Source organism: Lepus europaeus, chromosome 9 (genome assembly GCF_033115175.1).
Source record: "Lepus europaeus isolate LE1 chromosome 9, mLepTim1.pri, whole genome shotgun sequence".
Lineage (NCBI taxonomy): Eukaryota > Metazoa > Chordata > Mammalia > Lagomorpha > Leporidae > Lepus > Lepus europaeus.
Genome location: NC_084835.1, coordinates 121,923,895 through 121,946,430, shown reverse-complemented (window position 1 = coordinate 121,946,430; position 22,536 = coordinate 121,923,895). Strand labels below are relative to the sequence as shown.

The following is a 22,536-nucleotide window of genomic DNA, read 5'->3' as shown; positions in this document are numbered from 1 at the left end:
ATTTTAAATTCCAGAGGCCAGCGATGTGGCGTAGCCCGTAACACAACACAGGCGTCTCATATGGGCACTGGTTCGTGTCCTGGCTGCTCCACTTCTGATCCAGCTCCCAACTAACAGCCTGGGAAAACAGCAGAAGATGGCCCAAATGTTTGGGCCCCTGTCACCCATGTGGGAGACCCGGGTGATGCTCCTGACTCCTGGCTTTGAGCTGGCCCGGCTCTGGCTACTGTAGCAATCTGGAGAGCAAAACAGCAGATGGAACATTCTCTCTCTGTCTCTAACTCTGACATTCAAAATAAATAAATATATCTTAAAAATAGAGGACAATAAAGAAAATAAAATTCTGATTCATATTTGTCTTTTTAGAAAAATCTGAAGGAGGTATCTGTGAATACTGATCTCCTATCAGGATACTCAGTATGTTAATCCTACATCTGTCTGATATTGTAAATATTTCTTCAGAATTCATTGTACAATTCTGTTTATGTTTTTTTCCCTTTTCTGGTTCTGTTTTTCATGTCTCGTGTATGGTACTGAGACTATACAAATGTTAAGAAGTTGTCTCCATCATTACTTGAACCTCAGAGTTTAAAATAAAAATATAAATCATAATGAGATTCTCAGCTTCAATTGCTAAGTGTGGTTGATAAATAAAAGATTTGAAAACAGAAAGAACTGTTTATAACAGTTTTATACTGGTTGGATGCCAGATTACTGAGATGCTAAACATCATATCTACAAAAAAAATTTACTTGTTACATTATACTTTGTTTTGAAATAGAAAACATCATAAGCATTATTTGTTAATAAAGAGCTAAATGAAATAACAAAAGATCAATTTTTTATATTTCAATTCTAATATTTTAATATAGTTAGATTCAAGACTTTATATTTCAAAATTAAAAAAATAAAAGCAAAACAGAAGGGAAAATCTGAAAGGATGTTTCAGGTATATATATTTTAAGATAAATGAGTACGTATTGCAAGTAACGGAAATTATACCTGGTGTTGTAGCATAGCAGGTTAAGCCACCACTTAGGAAGCCTGCATCCCCTATTTATGGAGTGCCCCATTACTCTGCTTCTGACTCAACTTCCTGATAATGCATACTGGGAAGCAGCCGACAATGGCTCAAGTGCTTGGGCCCCTGCCACCCTTGTGGGAGACCAGTTGAAGTTCTTAGCTCCTGGCTTCAGCCTGGCCCAGGCCCTGGCTGTTACAGGCATTTTGGGGGAGTGAATCAGCAGATGGAAGAGCTCTGTTTCCCTCTGTCCATTTGTCTCCCTCTCTTTCATTGCCTTTTAAGTAGATAAAAATAATAAACATTTAAAAAAGGAAATTATGCCTCAGTAAACAGACACATGTGACCAAAAGTGCACCTCTACTATTTAGGGCTCTTTACTAATCTCCCCTTCTGCATCAAAAAGGAACCCGTGCAGTAGCTTTCATAACCTCAGATCACCTCTTGTCCTACAAGGTAAGCTCTATCCTGTGCTCATTGTTTTCTCTTCTTGTGCTTTTGTAACACAGCCAAGGACAAGGGAGGGCTATCTGTCTCTGGTGGAGTGACTACTCCTACCCCTATTTGCTCGGTGCAAACACAGGCAAGTTCCTTTGTGAACTGATCATTTTCTAGAGGTCATTCCGACCATAATTTCAGGCCCTAGCCACTATCCTGATGGTCCTTCTTAGGAAATTGGACCCAGTGGGAACGTTTTCTCCCTCTGCTTAGTCTATGGGTCAGCATTTTCCTTCCCTTGTAGTTCTTAATTCCCGTAAGTGGCAATTATTTAAGACACAGTTAGAGACGGTACAATCTACATTCATCCAATAAAACCTAAATATTAAAAAGGACAGAAAAATTCAGCATGGTTACTAAGGATAAATGGGACAGCACTTAACATTTGAAAGGTACCAGTGCAGTGGCACATGAGTAAATGGATAAAATAAAATGGTTGGAAGTATAAAAAAAAAGAATTAAGAAGAACTAAGAGGGCACACTATGTGTCAAAGAGATCATCTTAATTGCAAAAGGTTAATCTCACAGTCACAGTCAAGAAGTTGTGGGGAAGATCACTGAATAAATACTACATGGAAACCCACCTGGAGGCAACAGATATACAAGTCTACATTTTAGATTTTTAACCAGCATATGGTAAAAATTAATTACTGAAGTGGTCCAAAGTATACAGTCTTTGCAGAGGTAATCAATCTACGCTAAAGGCATGATACCTAGGAATGAGATCACCATGTTGGTGGGGAAACATGTTAGGGAGAGTATGATGACTGCATGGATATGATAAATAAGGTCAAAGGTTCAAAAAGAAGTCAAAGGAAAAATGTAACCATGCTGATTTTTATATGGCCCACTCATAAGGGCACGGCAAAACCACTGAACTAGATAAAAAACAGGGAATGAATTAAATGAATTAAAATTTAATGTATTTAAACCTATTCATAAAACAAAGCTTCACTAATCCTGAATATGAGTACTTCGTAGATAACACTCTTATATAGAATGATATCACTGTTATATGGAATGACAATCACAGAGCATACAAGCTATGGGGATTGTGGAAGAGAGTGCTTCCATGTTTTGCAAGTATGACTTAATTGAAGAAATGACATTCTTCCATGGTATATATTTGAGAGCAGGTAGATATCTGTGAAATTTTAATGACTGGTTCAATTCCAGACATATAATTAAAATTCTAAAACTTAATCTTCAGAATTCAGTCCTTGATTTAGTGACCTACCCTCCTGGTACACCAATACATAGTATTTTGCCAAGAAAATAAAATACAGAGACATATTAAAAATTGGTTAAGGTTGGCACTGCAGCTCACTAGGCTAATCCTCCGACTGCGGCACCGGCACACCGGGTTCTAGTCCCGGTTGCTCCTCTTCCAGTCCAGCTCTCTGCTGTGGCCCGAGAAGGCAGTGGAGGATGGCCCAAGTGCTTGGGCCCTGCACCTGCATGGGAGACTAGGAGGGAGCACCTGGCTCCTGGCTTCAGATCAGCGCAGTGCACTGGCTGCAGCACACTAGCCATAGTGGCCATTTGGGGGGGTGAACCAATGGAAGGAAAACCTTTCTCTCTGTCTCTCTGTCTATAACTCTGCCTGTAAAAAAAAAAATTGGTTTAAAGTGGGTGTTCTTTTAGGACCACTTTTAAAGTTTTAATTCGCACAATTACGAAAGGTCTGATCCCTATAATAAATCTCTTATTCTATGTCATTCAAAGTGGTTCTGCCTCTGGAATGGAATCCTGACAATAAAACCCTCGACAAATGGTGACATTTAATCCAAGTATCAAATATAACGCTGTCAATTATCTGGCATAACAATGGTTTCTATGAAACCAAAGGCTGGCTTCAAACTGTATTACTAAGCCGTATAATTTTGAGCCAATTACTTTACCTCATCCCCCTCCACTCCATTAAATTATGAATAATGCTAGTATGGTGTTATTCTGGAAATTAAATGAGATGATATTCTTACAAACAGCTTAGGGGCGGGCATGCAGCTTGGTGGTTAGGATACCATTCAGAGTCAAGGTGGCAGTGTCCCACATCAGAATGCCCAATTTTGACTTCTGACTCCAGCACCTAGCCCCAGCTCCCTGCTACTGTGGACCCTGGGAGCCAGCATTGATGGCTCAGGAAGATGAGCTCCTGCCACCCACCTGGGACACCGGAATGGAGCTCTCAGCTCCTGGCTTGTGGGCATCTGGGAAGTGACCCAATGGATGAGGGTTCTGTGTCTGCCTCCCAAACAAAACATAATAGCTTAATATCTGGAGAACAGTGAGTGCTTATATAAAACGGTTACCGCATAGAACGTGCTCAGCTAGTTAGAAGGAATGAAAGCAACGTTCCTTTCCAAATGACCCCAAGCTTGGGAGTGGAAAGAAGGTGCTTCGGACAGCCTTGCCAGGGCCCACACGGACCGTTTCCCAGACGAGCCTTCGAAAAACACCTTTGGCATTTGCTTTACAGGCTGCACATGGCAAATGGGCATTACTTTGTGCAACTATTTAATGAACGTCCACTCACTGCTAAAAATCAGATATAGCAAAAATGATTTCTTAATTAACAATTTGGAGGTATTAAAGAGAGCTGTGTCTCTGAAAGGGAATAGATACCTTCCTATTCTGAATTCATAGCATAAACCCTCTGTAACTGATATCCTTGGGTCTGAATTTTCTAGAATTCTGATATGTCCAGGGCAGGGGGGAGGGTGTGTTTGAAAACAAGAGTTTGTAGCATATACAAGGAGCCTCCCCATGTCTGCCTTAGCAATACAAGGAAGTGGCCACGCGCTAGAGGAAAACTCAGAGGAAACTCTACTTTCTCAAGTGGTAGAAACTCTGGGGAGGAGGGGCCAGTGCTGTGGTGCAGCAGGTTAAGCCTCTGCCTGCGGCACCAGCATCCCATGTGGGTGCCGTTTTGTGTGCTAGGTATTCCTCTTCCAGTCTGGCTTCCGGCTTCAGATGGGCACAGCTGCAGCTGTTAAGGCCATTTGGGGAAGGAACCAGAAGATGGAAGACCTCACTCTCCCTCTGTCTTTCCCTCTCTCTTTCTCTCAGTCTCTCTCTAACTCTGCCTATCAAATAAATAAATAAATGAATGAATCTTAAGAAATTGTGGGGAGGGGATAGTGGCCTTTTCTTCACTGTGTGGAAGGACAGGCTGACGTAGACATTAGTCATGAGGGCAAACAAGCAGAGTGAGTTAAGTGAACCCAAACACCCAGGAGAAACATCTGCAGAAATTCATACGTAGAGACTTCATGTTGATTGCAAAACCTTTAGGCCAAACATTCAACTTATCTGTACTACAATGATAAAATACTGTTTCCTACACTTTGAGTGAACATGACTATGCATATTAATGTAACAGGGTGAATATCTTGGCATCTTAATGCCAGGAAGATGAACATACCCAAATTGATCCTGCCATAAATAATAAAAATACATAGCCCCTGGATTGCAAATGTCTTTGTCAATGTAAAAAAAGACATTACAAAATCTGGTATGTTCAAACTGAACATAAAACACCTTTAAAATGTCTAACACATTTTTTCAGACACAGATAGAGAAACTGGAGCAAAAAAATTAAAATATATTATGTACTATAACAGAATTATACCTAAAACCAAAATTACTCCTTGGACTGAATTCTACTTCTTGGTAAGATTCGTGACCTAAAAGCATACATCAGAAAAAACCCATTGTTCATGGGATATAAGAAGAAAGGTCAGAAATACGAAGATGATACATTAGCAAAACATCAAAGGAAACCAAAAAGAAACCCAGCGCGTTGATGAGCCCTTCTGTTCCCGTTAGCATTTCACTGCAGGGCTGTACAACCCAACCTCTCACCCCGGCTCTCTCACAGGCACGTCCCTGACCCTGCAGTCCCTCCCCGGCTCACTGCTTCCCGCCTGTCTCCTCTTCTCACCTCTCCCACTTCTCCAGTTCTCAGGAAATCAAGGACTCTTCAACTTGCCTTTGCACACTTAAGATGAATCATCTTCGTTTACACTTGAGCCGCACAAGTTACAGATAACGTTTCCATCCTGTAACAGACACTACTGCCAACATTCCTTTAAACAGCAAGAGCACTTAGAAGTCGAAATAATTTAATTACAATTAATGTGCACATAAGGGACTATATCTGTACTTATTCTATCTGGCCCCTGATTTAAACATGAAGCCCACTCTGTCTGAATTTCAAGGTTAATCTAACAAAAGCCTATTTAGTTTATCTGCAAAACACCAAGAAGTATCACAGTACATTACTAACTGCTGTGTAAAAACGTTAATAGGTTCAACAAATATTTAGCTACCAGGATAAAGAATATTAAAATATGGTATTTTACTACCTGATAAATGAGAAATATTATGAGTATGTTGTGTTTTAAAATAATGAATCTTATGTGAAACTAACCAAAATACAACCAACATACACTAAAATTTCAATCTGAAGCATTTTCATGTCATCATCATTTTATACTAACAAATTCTTTAAAGCAAATATTCTAAGTATTAGAAATAATTTCAATAGAATAGGGAATACAATGTTATCAAAAGAAAAACATTTAAATGCAAATATGCAAGTTGTGCCAACAATCTAAGTTACTTATGTTACTATAAAATATAACTTGGAGTATAAACTCTTGTCACTCAAGAGCAGCACCTACTGGTCTAATTAAAAAGAACATAGAAGACATAGAGTAATTTCAGTTATATATTTTATTAATTAAATACTTATAGAGCACTTAATATATGCCAGGCATTATTTTAAGTACTTTACAAATATTAACTTATTGAATCACTCCAAGACATTTATCACTAAAAGAGATTAATTGACATAAACCTTACTCCAAGATGCAAAAGAATCTGTATAATTAATTTGAGAAGTGAATTCTATTTAAGACAAGTGGATTCCTATCTCTCCCTGGCCAACTTCTGGAAAGAATCTGGTATTGTAATTCTTTTTAACTTAGCAAAATTAGGCAAGGGAGGAAATCCTGAAAGGTAGTCCCCAAAGGAGAGTTTTCTCCCATTATGATTAAAATTAAATTTTATATTCTATGCAATGTGATTGAACTAATCTGCACTGCTTGCCAAGGAATCTTGCCTTTTCCTATACAAACAGGAAATCACTTATGCTACATTTTTATTTTAAGCATGCACTAAAATTATGATTTTTTTGAGAAAAAAGGAAGATTCTCTGCCAATCATACTGACATGCTACTCAACAAATGGCATTAATAACTGTGACAAGAGTGAACATGTCTGAGCAGAGCTTTTCAGGAAGGATCTAGAACAGCCATCAAAAATAACATTTTATCTAGTTGGGGGCTATGCTATATTCTGCAGTAAAAGCTGTTAGGTAATTTAGGTGACCACTTTACAATGATGGGTTTACATCTATTAAGATAATGTATCTAAGTGTTTTTATTCTTAGACTAAAGGAAACAATAAGAAAGTATAAGCATATCTGTAAGATCAAATATTTTATTTCATATTTTTGTTAATTTTGTAAAATTTATTCCAAATATTTATACATTTCAGATGCTGATTAGCATGTCCCATATATCTGTTTGGTCTACTTAATTTTAGAAGCTCAAGTCAATTAGTGTACTTTTTTAACTATTTGTTTCCCATTTACTTTCCCTATCAAATCCCTGCCCTAAATGACCCCTTACCAATCAAGAGGCCTATTTAATGTGGATATGTGTGGAAAATAGAGAAGACAGGAGTAATTTTTGTTTTTCTAATTTAAAAAATTCTATTAAAATATAAATAACAAAATTTAGCATTTTAATCATTTTTCTACAGTTTCCTAGTGCTAAGCATATTCTCGCTGTTGTACAACAAAGTTCCAGAAGTGTGTAATCTTGTAACAGTGCAACTCCATGCATTCAACAATGCCTCATTTCCCCCACCCAGCCCCGACACACACTATTCCACTTTGTCTCTATGCTCTGGACGACTGCAGGGACACCATGTATAGATGGAATCACAGAACTTGGTCATTTGTGATTTGCTTTTATTTTACTTAGCATAAGATTGCCAAGGTTCATCCGTGTCACGGCATGTGCCGGGATTTCATTTTTTCTAAGACTAAATAATATGCCAGTAAATATACGACATTTTGTTTACCAATCTTTTGCCATTAAGCATCTGAGTTGCTTCCACTTTTTAAGCTTTTGTGAATAATGCTGCCACAAGCATGCGTGTAAGAAAATCTTTGCAAAAGCCTGCTTTCAGCTCTTCTGTGTGTATAGCCCAAAGCAGAACTCATTGACAATAGATAACATGGTCAGAGAGTGTTAGAGTTTTCAGAGTTGCTGCACGGCACTGCTGACAGCTGCACCATGTAACAGCCCTTCCAACAGGGAACACAGGCTTCAGACTCTCCACATCCTTGTCAACAGGCTATTTCCTGCTATTTAACAGGAGATATCCTAATGGCCATGAGGTAGCAGGAGTTTTTTTTTTTAAAAGCTAATGTCTTAGTTAACAAGACAAATATAGCCATGTGCTACACAATGACCTTGTAGTCAAGGAGGGACAAAATACATGATGGTGATCAGATTACAATAGAGTTGAAAAATTCCTGTCAACTAGTGACATTGCGACCATCTTAACATTATAGAGGGACATCGCATCAATTCTATTTGTGTGGATGCTGTTAAACAAACATGCTGCCAATCATATAAAATTACAGCAATATAATTATAGTAACATTTGATAATAAATAATAATATTCCTAGCTTATGCACTTTTATATATTTATATATATTTGATTATCCGAACATATTCCTTCTACTTAACAACAACAACAAAAGGTCTACTGTAGAACAATGTGCCATCTCTCACACAGCTTCAACCCACCATGTCTCCTGATTGCACCCTTTATTCTTGGCCTTGGTTTCATCTCAGGTCACTATGCTCACCATGGCTCTGTGAGCAATAGGCCACAGCATGGAACAGGAGTATACATACTATACAGACCCGCTGTGCATGCTGTATGCTCTTGGTTTGTTAACTGTACTCTGTGAGGTTCACACAACAACAAAATTATCTACTCTTCTCCCAGTGTTAAACAATGCATGACTACACAGCGGATAAAACATAAGGGTACTTCAAAAAATTCAGGGAAAACGGGATTAAGAGAGAAATTTACTTTGTTCAAGAATGTGACATCCAGGTATAGTTTTCTTCACAGTACAGATTTTCTATAAACTTTTTGAAGACTTCATACAAAATCAGTGACTGTTTATAGTGATAGCAAAGCTCATGAGAAGAATCATAGTGTAAGCAGTGAAGGAAAGCATTTCTTATTCATAGTGTAAGGAATTAATAATTTCACTGAGCACTACATTCTGAACATAAATACCCAAATCTCATTTCAATTGTCTGTAATATTTTTGAGTAAGCTTCCCTCAGTCAGAAAGTCACTGAAGATAAGGAAAAGACAAGAGACAAATCAGATACAGTTTTGATGAATTTAAATTAGAACACAGAGCAATGAACAGATGGGATACATGAAATGGAAGGGAATTACATGTATCCAACTGTGGCATTTTAAGAATAAGATTTGAGACCTATGTGTGCTTAACTGTAGAAATTGCTATGGTTATAGAAAGTAAAGAAACTGACCCAAAGAAGTATTGCTAACACGTTTTCCTCAACACACAAAGGCAATTCGATGGAGGAAAGATAGTGTTTTCCACAAATGTTGCTCAGTGAGAAAGACACTCCCATGCAAACAGCAAAACCTAGACTTACACCATGTTTTATACAAAACATGACTCCACATGAATTACAGATTTCAAAGTAAAATGTGGAAGCATAAAACTTCTAGAAGTATATGAGTTATGATTTATGACTTGAGGTAAGCAACAGTTTTTAGATACTTTATCAAAATAACAAACCATACAGAAAAACAGTATGTTAAAATTTTATCTGTGAAAGGCAATAGTGCAAAGGGGGGTAAAGAGACAAGTTACAAACTGAAAGAAAAACAGGCAATCCCTATTTCTGACAAAGATCCTTTGTTACAAACCTACAATGAAATAAGTCTCTCATAATCCAACCCAGTGAAGAGGGGCAAAACATCTCAGAGGCTTTTTAAAAGATGTACAGACAGCAAGTAAGTTGTAACGTCATTAGTGATCAGTCAGAACCAAATGAAAACCCTAATCAACAGCCCAAAAGAATCACTTTTTTTTTCCTTAAAGATGTATTTATTTATTTGAAAGGCAGAGCTACAGTGAGAGTGAGAGAGAGAGAGAGAGAGAGAGAGAGAGAAGTCTTCTATCCTCTGGTTCATTCTCCAGATGGCTGCAATGGCTGCAGCTGAGTTGATCTGAAGCCAGGAGCTTCTTCCGAGTCTCCTACGTGGGAGCAGGGGCCCAAGGACTTGGGCCATCTTCCAGTGCTTTCCCAGGCCATAGCCAAGGGCTGGATCGGAAGTAGAGCAGCTGGGACTCGAACCGGTGCCCAAATGGGATGCCAGCACTGCAAGCAGCAGCTTTACCCACTATGCCATAGCGCCGGCCGCGAAGAATCACTTTTGAAAACAATCATCGGGTAATACCAGTGCTGGTGAAGATGTGTACAAGAATCCCCAGCACACTGCTATCATATAAAATGAACACGTGCTCTCAAAAACAGCCCAATTTTTCTTCAAAAGGTAAGCACACACACACCACGTGACCCAGGTATTCACACAGAAACCTGCATGTGGATGTTCTATTCATAACCACCAGAGCGAACAAACAACCTTGATGTGGGCTTTTAATTTGGTTTTGAAGCGCATTTTCCTACAAGCACTGATCTTGAACTGCCTTTCCATGTTTTACTGCCCATTTGCATATCTTCTTTGGGGAAATGGTTTTTCAGATCCTTTGCCCATTCTTTAATTAGCTTATTTGCTTTGCCACAGTAGAGTGGCGATACACACACACACACACACGCACACCATAGTTATAAGGAATAGATCATGGATATAAGTTCCCTTATTAGAGATTACTTTAACTGCTTTCTCCTATTTTAGGTTTCCCTTTCATTTTCATCATGGTAACATTTGAAACCTCAAAGGTTTTAATTTTCGTGAAGTCCAATTTATCTATTTTTTTTCCTTTCGTCATTTGAGCTTTCAGTATCACATCCAAGACTGCTTAATTCAAGGTCACAAAGATTTATTCATGTATCTCTTCTAAGGCTTTTACAGCTTTAGTTCTATTTAGGTCTAAGCCAATTTACATTCTAGATAGACAGGGAAAGGCAACTATGAACACTGGCAGGAATGCAAGGGTTGGCATAAAAACATTCACTCCTGACTCTGCTGAGAGGGTCTAGAAGCAGTGAGCATACACTGTGGACAAATCTTGGTTTATAAATACAATTCTCAAATCAAAGGAGCCAGGGCTCCTTACAGACAGAGGTGGTTGACTTTAGCACCAGGGTATAGAAAACACAAGATGAGCCCCGAGAACACTGCAACCAAAAATAAAGAGATGTTCGTCAAGGCAGAGAGGCACATCAAAGGTGACACGAGCCTGCCTGCAAGATGGCACAGTGGCCACAGCTGGAGCAGAAAGATAAATACCGATGGTGCTCAACTCAAAAGCATGGAATAAAGTCCACAGTGGTGAAAAGATAAATACCGATGGTGCTCAACTCAAAAGCATGGAATAAAGTCCACAGTGGTGAAAATAAAGAGAAGAGAAAAATCATTGGGAGAAGGGCCCGAGTCCTTCACAGAAGGACCCTTGGAACTGCTGGATGGAGAAGCAGCAGAGGGCGAGGCACGCTCCGTTGCACATCTCAGACCCTGGTGGGTGAGATCCACCAGCCAGCGTCACACTTAGCAGGGACATGTGGAAAAACAGGCCACGCCCATCGGGTGAAGCATCTGCCCAAGGCACGCATCTATTAAAAAGGGACAACCAGAAGATTCCACCGTGCATGACAGCATGATCAAGCGCCACGGGGCCCTGAGGCGGCAGCCCCTCTTCCAGGGTTTGCTTGTGCTGCCTCGGTTGGATTGTGAACAAGCAGCAAGCTAACCTGAATCACGCGACATTCACAAAACGACTGACCATATTCTTCAAAAGTGGCAAGGTCGTAAAAGGCAGTCATGGACACAAGGAGGCTGGGAGCACACAATCAAGGGGACACTGGGTCCTGGGCTGAATTCTGAAAAAGAAAAGGAATGTGAGAGGAAAAGCTGGGAACTTGAATAAGAAATACCGTGTGGAAAATACAATTCTACCAGAGCTTGTGTATTTGGTTTCTATAGCTGCACTATGGTTACTTATGATGGGATAGATGGTAACTCTGTGACTTTTATAACTCTTCTTTAAGTTGAAAATTATTTTTTAAAATGGAAAGGAAAGAAAGCTTCCTAATGACAATGTTACTCATTGCAAACAGAAAAAAAAAAAAAAGAAGTTTATAAACTAAATTTCAGTACTATTAAATACATGTAATTCCCCACATAATTTGAAAAAAATTGTAATGCTTCTCTTCACGAAATTGCTTCAGTGGGAACAATGACCTGTGATGCAGTCATAGCAATGCGAGCTGTCAACATCTAAGTCTTCCCCTCATACTAAAAACTGTCTTTTGGTTGGGGTTAAAATATGCATGTGAGGGTGTAGAAATTTTTTAAATATATAAATTATATTGAATTAAATAGTTGATAAAAGGTCTATATAAAAGTAAAAGCCACATCAATTACCTGATAAAAATCATACTGTCCCCACTGTAACTTTCCACAATCAATTTTTTGCCTTAAAATTTTGATAAATGAAGTTGTCACAGGGGATAAGATCACAATTTTGTTTCCTTCTTTTTTCTTTTTTTTTAAACTATTTTAACTTTCAGAATCCGGTTCATGAATGCTGCAAATGATGGTCCTGATAACATTACAATTCACCTGCTGATGAGGCACTGCCCGGCTCTCTGTCCCCTGTGGCAGCGAGGCGAGAATCACACACCAAAGCTGTAATGTGGCTCTGACCGGCGCAGGTTAATTTCACCTGCCTCGTGCTCCTAAGACAGAAGAGGACACCCTTTTCTTTCTATATCTGAAGCAAAACAAAACAAAACAAAACTTCTCCTTAAGATGATGTATTAGGGGTGAGCCCGAGTGACCTAAGGACCTGGATTCACTGAAAATGAGAATTTCAGACACCTCAGTCAGGCCTACTGGTGTTCCTGGAACAAGGTGTGTTTAGCTGAGTTATTTGATTTTATTTGGATGGGATGTTCAAAAGAAAACAACAACACTGCTACTGACTTGCAACTGAGGAAAGAGGCACAGAACGGCTGAATGACTGGCTCCAAGTGAGGATCTCCATGGTGACGAAGTCCACTCTGAAACCTGGTCCACTTCATTCCATCCCTTGCCTGCCTGGGCGGCAGGCTCTCTACCAGGCAGTAGAGGTACAATTGTGAAAACATCTACTATGTGGCTGGCGCCGTGGCTTAACAGGCTAATCCTCCGCCTAGCAGCACCGGCGCACCGGGTTCTAGTCCCGGTTGGGGCACCGGATTCTGTCCCGGTTGTCCCTCTTCCAGGCCAGCTCTCTGCTATGGCCCGGGAAGGCAGTGGAGGATGGCCCAAGTCCCTGGGCCCTGCACCTGCATGGGAGACCAGGAGAATCACCTGGCTCCTGGCTTCGGATCAGCACGATGCACCGGCCGCAGCGGCCATTGGAAGGTGAACCAATGGCAAAAAGGAAGACCTTTCTCTCTGTCTCTCTCTCTCTCTCACTATCCACTCTGCCTATCAAAAAAAAAGAAAAAAAAAAGAAAACATCTACTATGATGTTCTAAAAATTATTGATCAACCCACTTCCTAATACCTGTATTCAGATAACCTGAAATCTTAGAATTAAAATCTCCACGCTAAGAACTGCATTAGCCCCTGACACAGTGATTCCAGAGCTCCTCCACGTGCAGAACGATGTAACTGGGGTGTGCCTGCACACCGTCACGAGTTAGATTCAGCCACGCTGCCCTCAGTATCCTCGGGCAACTACACCACTTGAGAGATCCAATTTTAAAAATCATTACATTGGAAGTAATACCTATCAAACAGATTTGCTTTGGAGATGTAGCGGCACAGACGCTATTACTACCTTTCCGAGTTCTTCCTCTGTAACTGAACAGGCAAATGGGTATAGTGTGAAGACAGAGCTCTGCAGGAGTTCTCACTAGCCACTGTGATGAGAAACCACAAGGATCACTCTTCCCCAGGAGGACCACAGGCAGGAAGTGGCTGAAGGGGGACCAGAAACACAGAGACACTGCTCCATCGCGATAAGCGATTACAGACGTCTTCACACACACTGAAGAAAGGACAAAAGAGGATCTCTTTGTTTTTAAGCAGATTAAATAGACTGAAGGATGTATCTTAAGAAGACTCTGAAAAGACCTATTTCAGTATATTACTCAATACAGAAGAAACATTGCAGAAGTAACACATCTGCTCAACTCATAAATTATTTACTGATAGACGTTCACAATCAGAATTTCTTGGTGACCAATTATATTTCTGAAGAAACTGAGTTCTTGGGAAACACTTCTCTGACAGGACTCACCCGCTGACCACAGAGTATGGCATACTTTCTGTTCTGCACTGAGGAACTCCAAAAGGCATGAGAATAAGGAAGAGAGCCAGAGAAGGGCCAGGGACCCAGACGGCAAGTTCCCTGAGCGGGCATGGTCACAGCACAGATGTCGGACACTGAGGCAGAAGCCTGAAGGGAACAATGACGTTCAGCGCAGGTAAGCAAAGCAGGAGATTAACCCATGGATGACGCCTGCGGTAAAAGAACCAGCTCACTGAACTGCTAATTATTTTAGGCAGTCTTTTGTTAGTGGTGACATATTGAGATTCTGGAAAACAAGGAATCCAGTCTGAAGGTTAGAAAGGAAGATCTCCGGAGAGGCTGAAAATTACAGACCTGTAAGTCTCACATCTATATTAGGAAATAAATCTGAGATGATACGTATGGATGAACTTAATGATACACTTGGAGAAGTACAACTGAACAGGAGTGAGTCAGCATGGATTTACCAAAGACAATCATGTCAGAACCAATTCCTTCCTTTTTAGGTTGAAGTAATAATTGGTTTATGTGAGGAAAAACCAATGAGAAGTTATCAGGATTTTCTGAGATTTTTGGACCTTTTCATAAAATGAATTATTGTACAAAATGTCATGATATGTGTCAGAGCATCCAACTAACAAAAGGGGCTGAAAGTAACTGGGTTATATAAAATAAAAGGCCAAGAAGAATTCAGGAAAATACTATGTTCCATATGGCTTTCTATATCATAACACTAATACTTTTAATTAATGATAAGAAACACTTTTATACTAAGAAATCTGCTAAATAAGATGGAAGTGTTTAGACAAAAGGCTGTAGCCATCTTTCCTTAACTGTGATAGATTAAGCAAATGGGCTCAAAGGTGAATATAAGATTTAATCTGCCTAAGTATAAAGTGACACACATGGACGGAATTTAAAAATCTGGTAAGCATAGTTTAAATGATACTGATTTAGTTACTCTTATAACTGAGTTACAAAGCAAATGCTAGGGAATGTAGTTAAATAATACGGTTTCAGAGGCTACAAAAATTGATTATCTTTGAAAAGAATATGAAAATCCCAATTTGTGGAAGAAGTATGATAGATTCATATGCTATCACTCCATATAGGTAAGGATCTAATGTACACATTAAAATGATTCAGTCTTAACATATTAAGAACTGATGGAGATAAAATTGATTTAAAAGTGATATAAAAGTTTGACAGAAAAATAAAGGAAATTATGAAAAACACCATCATCATTTAATCAAACACCATCATCATTTAATCCTTCATTTCTCCTGAAAAGAAGAACATCACTTGACCATTACCTGTAGAAAAGGCATGAACATTTACTGCATTGGAGTCTCAGCCTTGAGATCGAACTATGAAACAACTAAGCCAGCTGCACAGTCTCCACGCAGAGCTCACTCTCTGGGAAAATGGAGTCACCAAGCTGTGTTTTCCAGGGAGCATTTACCCACCGGCACTGGCCATAACCTTCCACAGCAAACAGGCCTTCTGAGCTGCGAAGGCAGGAGAACATCTCTTCCTTCTTAGGCACAACCAGCAGAGACAGAGCAGTCGCCCTCTCCTTGACCTCTGCCATCTTCCTCCTTTTCCTGTGGGGTCATTTGTGGTGCAAACACAGACACGTATTTAATTCTTCTCAAGGTGTAATAAATGAATGCCCAGCTTATTCATGGATAAGAGAGATGGTAAAAACATAATTGGTAAACTGTAGAGATCAAATCAAGATCATTTTTCAGACTAAATGAATTTCACCAAAGTGAAAAAAAACCTGTAATGTTCAATGACAAGAAAGAGTTCTGATTACACTAAATTTTTTAAAAGTTTATCTGAAAGGCAGGGGAGGGTGGGGATGCTCCCATTCACTGATTTACTCTCCAAATACCAACAATGACTGGGGCTGGGCCAGGCCAAAGCCAGAATCAGAAACTCAATCCAGGTCACCAACATGGGTGGCAGGGACCCTGCTTCCCAGGGTCCACATTAGCAGGAAGCCGGAGTCAGGAGGGGAGCTGGGGCTCAGACCAAGGAACCTAATTATGGGCTGTGGGCCTCTTAACTGCAAACTACAACGCCTGACACCCCCTGACCACTTTTAATTTGATGTCAATTTTGTGAGGGTTGTTATGATTGTAAAATCTCATTATATTAAACCTAGAGTGGGCTTAAATGAAACTCCAGAAATCTGGAGGGTGGTAGGATAGATTTTTTTCAAAAGTATATACAGAAAAGCATAAAGTTCATAGGAGAACTCGATGAGTTTGCTCAAATTGAACACAAGTATGTCCTAATATTAGGATTAAGAAACAGAACGTTACCAGCACTGTTGTCCCATCCAAGGGACTGATGAACGGAATCCAAAGAATGGACTCCTTTGTGTCTGGCTTAGTTCATCCCAAGAACAGCTAAAAGAAGAACGTTTTATTGTTGTCTGCAGTGGTATTCCATTCATTTTCACTAACGTGGAGAATTCATTCTACTTGATGGATATGTGGCGGTTTTGGTCCTTTATTGTGAAGACTATAGCAATAATTACATTAAGTACGAACACTAAGTAAAAGACTAAATGTTTCATGTACAAGATTTACATCATCCCAGCAGATAAAGAAAATGCAACTATATGCTATTTGTGAGGTGGCTGGACTAGTCACACTAATAGGAAACACAGAATTATGGCAAAACATACTGCTGTAATATAATATAGGGGAACTCACATATATTCCTTATTATGTAGCATGTAAGTGTACATATATCAGACAATTCTAAAGTTCTGAGTACTGAGTGATATGCTTTCCAAACATGTAAAGCCAAATCAGAATTAGAAAGAAAACTAGACAAATCCACAATCATAATCAGAGACCTTATATGTCATTGTTGACAGCTGATAGGGACTGAACACTAAGGGGACAGGCAATGTGGCCAACATAGTGCACGTGATCGAAGGATCCTCAGGGCACACAGGCTGTGGCACCAATCAGCACCGGGTTTATCCTCCTTTCTGGAGCAGTTCAAACATTTACCAAAACTCACCACGTGCAGGGCATAAAGAAAGGCTACAATTTTTAAAGGTCTGAAATAATTCAGATTATGTTCTATAAACACAATAAATTTAAGTTAGAAATCCATTTCTATTACTATTTCAATAGTTAACAAAAAGACAACTAGAAAAGCCCAAACTGCCTAAAAATTAAATATTACATTTCTAAATAACCCATGGTTAAAATAATAAATATGCCATGTTTCTCCTGTGTTTCAAATAGGGCTACAACTAAAGTTAAGATTCACATCTAGCCTATAATTCTCTGGAGTACCAAATGAAGATAATACCAAAAATCATTCTACTAGCCCCAAAGAGAACTGACAAAAATACAATGAGGGGACAGCTCTGTGGCACAGCAGGTAAAGCCACTGCCTACAACGCCAGCATCCCATTTAGGCAGTGGTTTGTGTCCCTAGTCCACTTCTGATCCAGCTTCCTGCTAACATGACCTGGGAAAAGCAGAAGATGGCCCAGTGTTTGGGTTCCTGCCACCCATAAGAACTGGAAGAAGCTCTAGGCTGCTGGCTTCGGCCTGGCCCAGCCCTGGCCTTTGCAGCCATCTTGGGGGTGAACCAGCAGATGGAAGATCTCTGTCTCTCTCTCTTTCTCTCTCTCTCTGTAACTCTGATTTTCAAATGAATCAATAAATCTTTTAAAAAAATACAATGCATCTTTAACTTGTGCCTGATAATGGTTAAACTGAGCAACTGTTTAATCTCAGTATTAACATGTCCGAGTTCATACACAGTGGTATCTCACAGATACTACATGAACACAGTGTGGCAGACATCAGTATGAGTGGAGGACTGAGGCCCGCAGAGTTAAAATAAAAGTTTCCAAAGTCATAGGTCGTAGGAATGATCAGTGTAAGCTGGACCCTATGCTACTGTAGAGGCTATGGCCTGCAGACACAGAGTGCTAGATCTTCTGTATATAAAGAGAATTGGAAATGAAAAAAAAAAAAAAAACAACCTGGTGTTAAAATGGAAATGGCATAGAAAATTAATTATTTTGAAAAAAAAAATTATGTAGGATCTCTGTCTTTAATGTGCTGTACATTGCTATTTAATGCTATAATTAGTAATCCAATGGTAGTTTTTTCACTCGATGTTGCTATATGGGCAAAATGTTGAAACCTTTACCTAATATATACTAAATTGATCTTCTGTATACAAAGAGAATTGAAAATGAATCTTTACATGAATGGAAGGGGAAAGGGAGCGGGAGGGGGGAGGGTTGCGGGCGGGAGGGAAGTTATGGGAGGGGGGAAGCCATTGTAACCCACAAGCTATACTTTGGAAATTTATATTCATTAAATAAAAGTTTAATAAAAAAAAAAAAAAAAAAAAAAAAAAGAAGACTAGGGCTAACTCATTCAAACTGGGAAACACAATGATAAGGAGGTGGGAACTCAGACACGTTCAGGACACCCAGCCTCACAATGTGACACAGCAGGGACTGGAACTGTCTCTAGGGAGCTGCAGTTTTGTGGTAAATACCCAATTTAAAATGCCTACATAACTGCAGGTAAACACTAACACAGAGGAACCAAACAAAAAACCTCTTTCTGGAGAACTGTTTTAAAAACAAAAAACAAAAAACAAAAAAACACCTTATTCTAATACATGAATTTCCAAATATTATCTCAACTAAAATTTACAATACCTCAAAGCACACTATTTCCAGTCTTTTATGCTGTTATGAAACGTTTTCCTTCTAATGGATTTTTAGATGCCAGATACATGGCTCAGCCTGGTCATGTGAGAGTGATTTGGTGAGGCGGGGCTTGGGGGCATAGGATCATTCTAAACGCAATGTTTTAATAAAAGAAAAGCATAGTACGATTCACTGAATTTCGAATAACAAATTGCTCAACATGCTGGTGTTGCCACGGGCAGTACGTGATCGAAGGGGATTCTTCAGGAGTAAGGCTTCCTGCCCCTCGCTGACACTACCTCATTTCCCCCCAAGTCCCTCGACCACCTGCCACCACGGAAACACAGCAATGCGAAGTGAGGCTCATTCGGAAATGCACCAAAGACTCGGAATTGCAGTCTTTAAAGAAGTCACCTAAAAAACCTTACTTTTGTAAAGTTTCCTCGCAATGAGCTTAGTTTGCCAAAGCCAAACGACTGCTGAGGAGCCACCCTGCTGTGTATGGGGAACAGCAATCAACAGCCTCTGTGTCCGGAGTTTCTGCTACACGAACACTTAGAACTGTTTTGTACTCATGCAGAAACATGGTTTTAATGGAAAACATCAAGAAAAACTAGGACTACACAGGCACACGTACAATACACACACACGGAAACTGGATGCTTTTCTTGAACCTTTGCTTACAACGCGTGAGACCGCACAGCGCGTTCCCAAGCAGCACTCAGCATGCGCAGTGCGCTAACAGGGAAGCAGGCAGGCCAAGGTCACAGGCAGAACCTCCAACTGCAAGCACTCCTTGTCAACAGGGAGCTGCCCTCCTCGGTTCACATTTGCTTCTTTTCACAGTTAGGGATACTTGACTTCAGGCTCACCTGTTCTTAAAGTCTCACTGGTGCAATGGGTCTGTCAATCCTGCACCTGGCAAGCAGTGGAGCAACACCACCTGTAGTAGGGTCTCTGCTGCAAACGCAGCGCGGACGCACATGCTGTTCAGCGTTCTGGAAGGACCTCTTTTCACAGGCAGCGCCTTCCCCTCCTGGACTGTCAGCAGTCAGTATTTATGAAGAACCCACAGCTACAGATGGCCAGAGATGTTTCAACTTGACATTATGTGTGTATGAACTAAGGTTGGTACTGCCTAGCTCAAAACCTTTGCAGAGACAACCTCACCAACACAGAAAGAGCAAAGACCTCTGCTTTTGTCTGTTTTCCCAAAAACAGCCCTGGACACAACAGAGATTACTAAGGCAGACACTATGCCTTTCTGAAGATGCCCATGTGAACACAAGCCGAGAAGTCTAAAAGAAAACATCAGTACTGAAGAAATACTAACCTTATACCCACACACTGACAAATGTATTAGGAGTATTATTCTATTTACTTGTAAGTTCTATTTCTGTTAGGGTAGAACAGAGAAATCATTGCTGAAATCTTTGAAAACAAAGTCTTGCATTGCTGGTGGGCCTTCTCCTGACTTTCACACCCTCAGCACCACAGCCCCCAGCCCCTGCACTGGCCACTGGCCACAGTGTTCTGTGCCAAGCCTCACAGCCAGGCCCTATTAAGCAGGGGTCACCACACCGAAGAAATCCAAAGCTCAGTGAGGTCAGATGGCCAATGAAGGGAGAAGGAGAGGCTTCCAGGAGCTTCCAGATCCCACAGCATGGGTCAAACAGGCCTGGGCGGGGTTTAATGGCAGTGCTGTGTGGCCTCAATTTTGGAACACTGCCCTAAATTTACTTCAGGGTGAAGCATATCCTCAAATAGGTCCCCACACTCACAATCCATCATCTTACCGTTCTGCACAAAAGAACTCAACACTCAAAGAAAACTTGTTAATTAAACAAAAAGCAGGGCTGCACGAACAGCTTCACCCTGACGTGAGCACCTTGCTGACACATCCCAGCCTGCCTGACTCGGAACCTAGTTGGCTGGAGCCACTGGCAGCACCAGCACCTCCCGGAAACGTGGGTGACGGCCCCTCCTAATTTCTGGGACAGGAGCAACCCTGGGCCCCCTAGCGCCTGGCTCACTGTCCTCCATCGCACTCTTCGCCCTTCCAGCTCGGCACTGGAAATCACTGGCACCCCTGAGTAGGGTCCAGCATTGTGAATCACAAATTGTTTTTCTGTAAAAAAATTTTACCAATTAGTGAAAATACGGGGATCAAACAACTACTGTAATTTCAGTTTAACTGTGACTTGTCCACTTGCTATTAGCTTTGTTGTGCTGTTTTCTTAGTTGAGGGAACAGCAGGACTTGAAGCAGATCTGATCACAAATTCTAGCCCGTTGAAACAGGAAATGATGACGCACTAATGACACCATAACTACGGTGACCAACTGAACGAAATCCTGTTAAAGCCAGTGTTTGGATGGTTTCAGTCCCTTACCAGCATGCAGGTAGGCGAGATCAGGGTTTTCGATATCAGGATGCTGTTCCTTCAAGTGGTTTCGGAATTCCACAGGGACATTGGTGCCGTAGTCGCATTTGGGGCAGTTGTACATCTTGACCCCTTCATGTTTGCCAGTGTGTAAAATGTGCTTGCGGATGTTTTCAGCACAGTTTGACCTACCAGAAAAGAAAGAAAAGTAAATGATGTGAAGGTCAGATCAGCGACACCATTCCAGGAATGATCAGCTCACGTCACGCAGGCCTTCCACACGTTGGATACGAGTCTCGGCGCTGCATCCATGTACGGATTCATTTGCAGAATGCGTTAACCCTAAGCAGCTGGTAGTTTTTATAAGTTATGTGCTAATTACTAAGTTAGTCTTTTACCTTAGCAATTCTTTTCTACATAAAACCAGAAATACGAAAAAAATCTCTGCTCCTGTTATTTAATCTCAAATAATCCTGGTACCACTTGAGGGCAGTGAAGGTGTGTGCTTGTCCCAGGAACACACCTACCGCCACCGAGAACTGGCACGGAAGGGAAGTGCTGTCGCCTCCACTGATTTTAGAGCATTAGAAACAAAGATATTGTGCATTTTAAGTTCTGCTTAAAAAGCTAATTCCAAGTAAGGCTCCAGGATTATCTGAAGGCAGACACACAGCAGACACATCTGCCTGCCCCACCAACATCTGTGCAATACGTAGGCTGGTCGGCCTCCCACGACTCTCCAGGCTTTGGAGTGACAGAGAGCAATACAAGGACATGCCAAATTGCCACTGAGAGGACAGTTCCTTTCCCCTTTCCTATTGCTTTCCTGCAAAATGAGAAAGGCGTAGACACCAGAAAACTGGGATGGCAAGGCTGAGCTCTCGTCCTCATCAGGAGCTGTGTGCCCAAAACTTGGGCGTCGTGCACCACGGGAATTTCCCTGTCACTGGCTAGAAGTTGCTCTTGCTACTTCCCTCCCATCTCTAGGACACTATCCTCAAAAGAGGCACATGCACAAGCAAACCTGGGTAGAGAAACTAATCAGACAAATCAAACCTCCATGCGGGGGGGAGGGGGATAGAAAGAAATGCAGCTATGCTGAAATCTACACTTCTCTTTATTTTCCAAACGCATTTATAGTGATTTATACATTAACACATACACTTTTAAAATTTTTTAAATAACAGCACCATCTTCTCCAAACAAGATAAGGAACTGAAGTATTAGAGACTTTGTTCCCAGGTATTTTCAGCCTGCTGTGGGCAAGAACTCTGTCAAGCTGGATGTTTAATTTTGCTCAGAA

At 40.6% G+C, this 22,536-nt stretch overlaps 1 protein-coding gene across 1 annotated transcript in view; it reads right to left on the bottom strand.

Annotated features, from left to right (window-relative positions):
* ZNF407 (zinc finger protein 407) overlaps window positions 1-22,536 on the bottom strand; it is a 464,217-nt gene that overhangs the window by 123,475 nt on the left and 318,206 nt on the right. Inside the window, exon 8 of the mRNA XM_062201806.1 lies at window positions 21,243-21,421. Coding sequence (XP_062057790.1) covers window positions 21,243-21,421 — 179 coding nt within the window. The remainder of the gene's footprint in view (window positions 1-21,242; window positions 21,422-22,536) is intronic.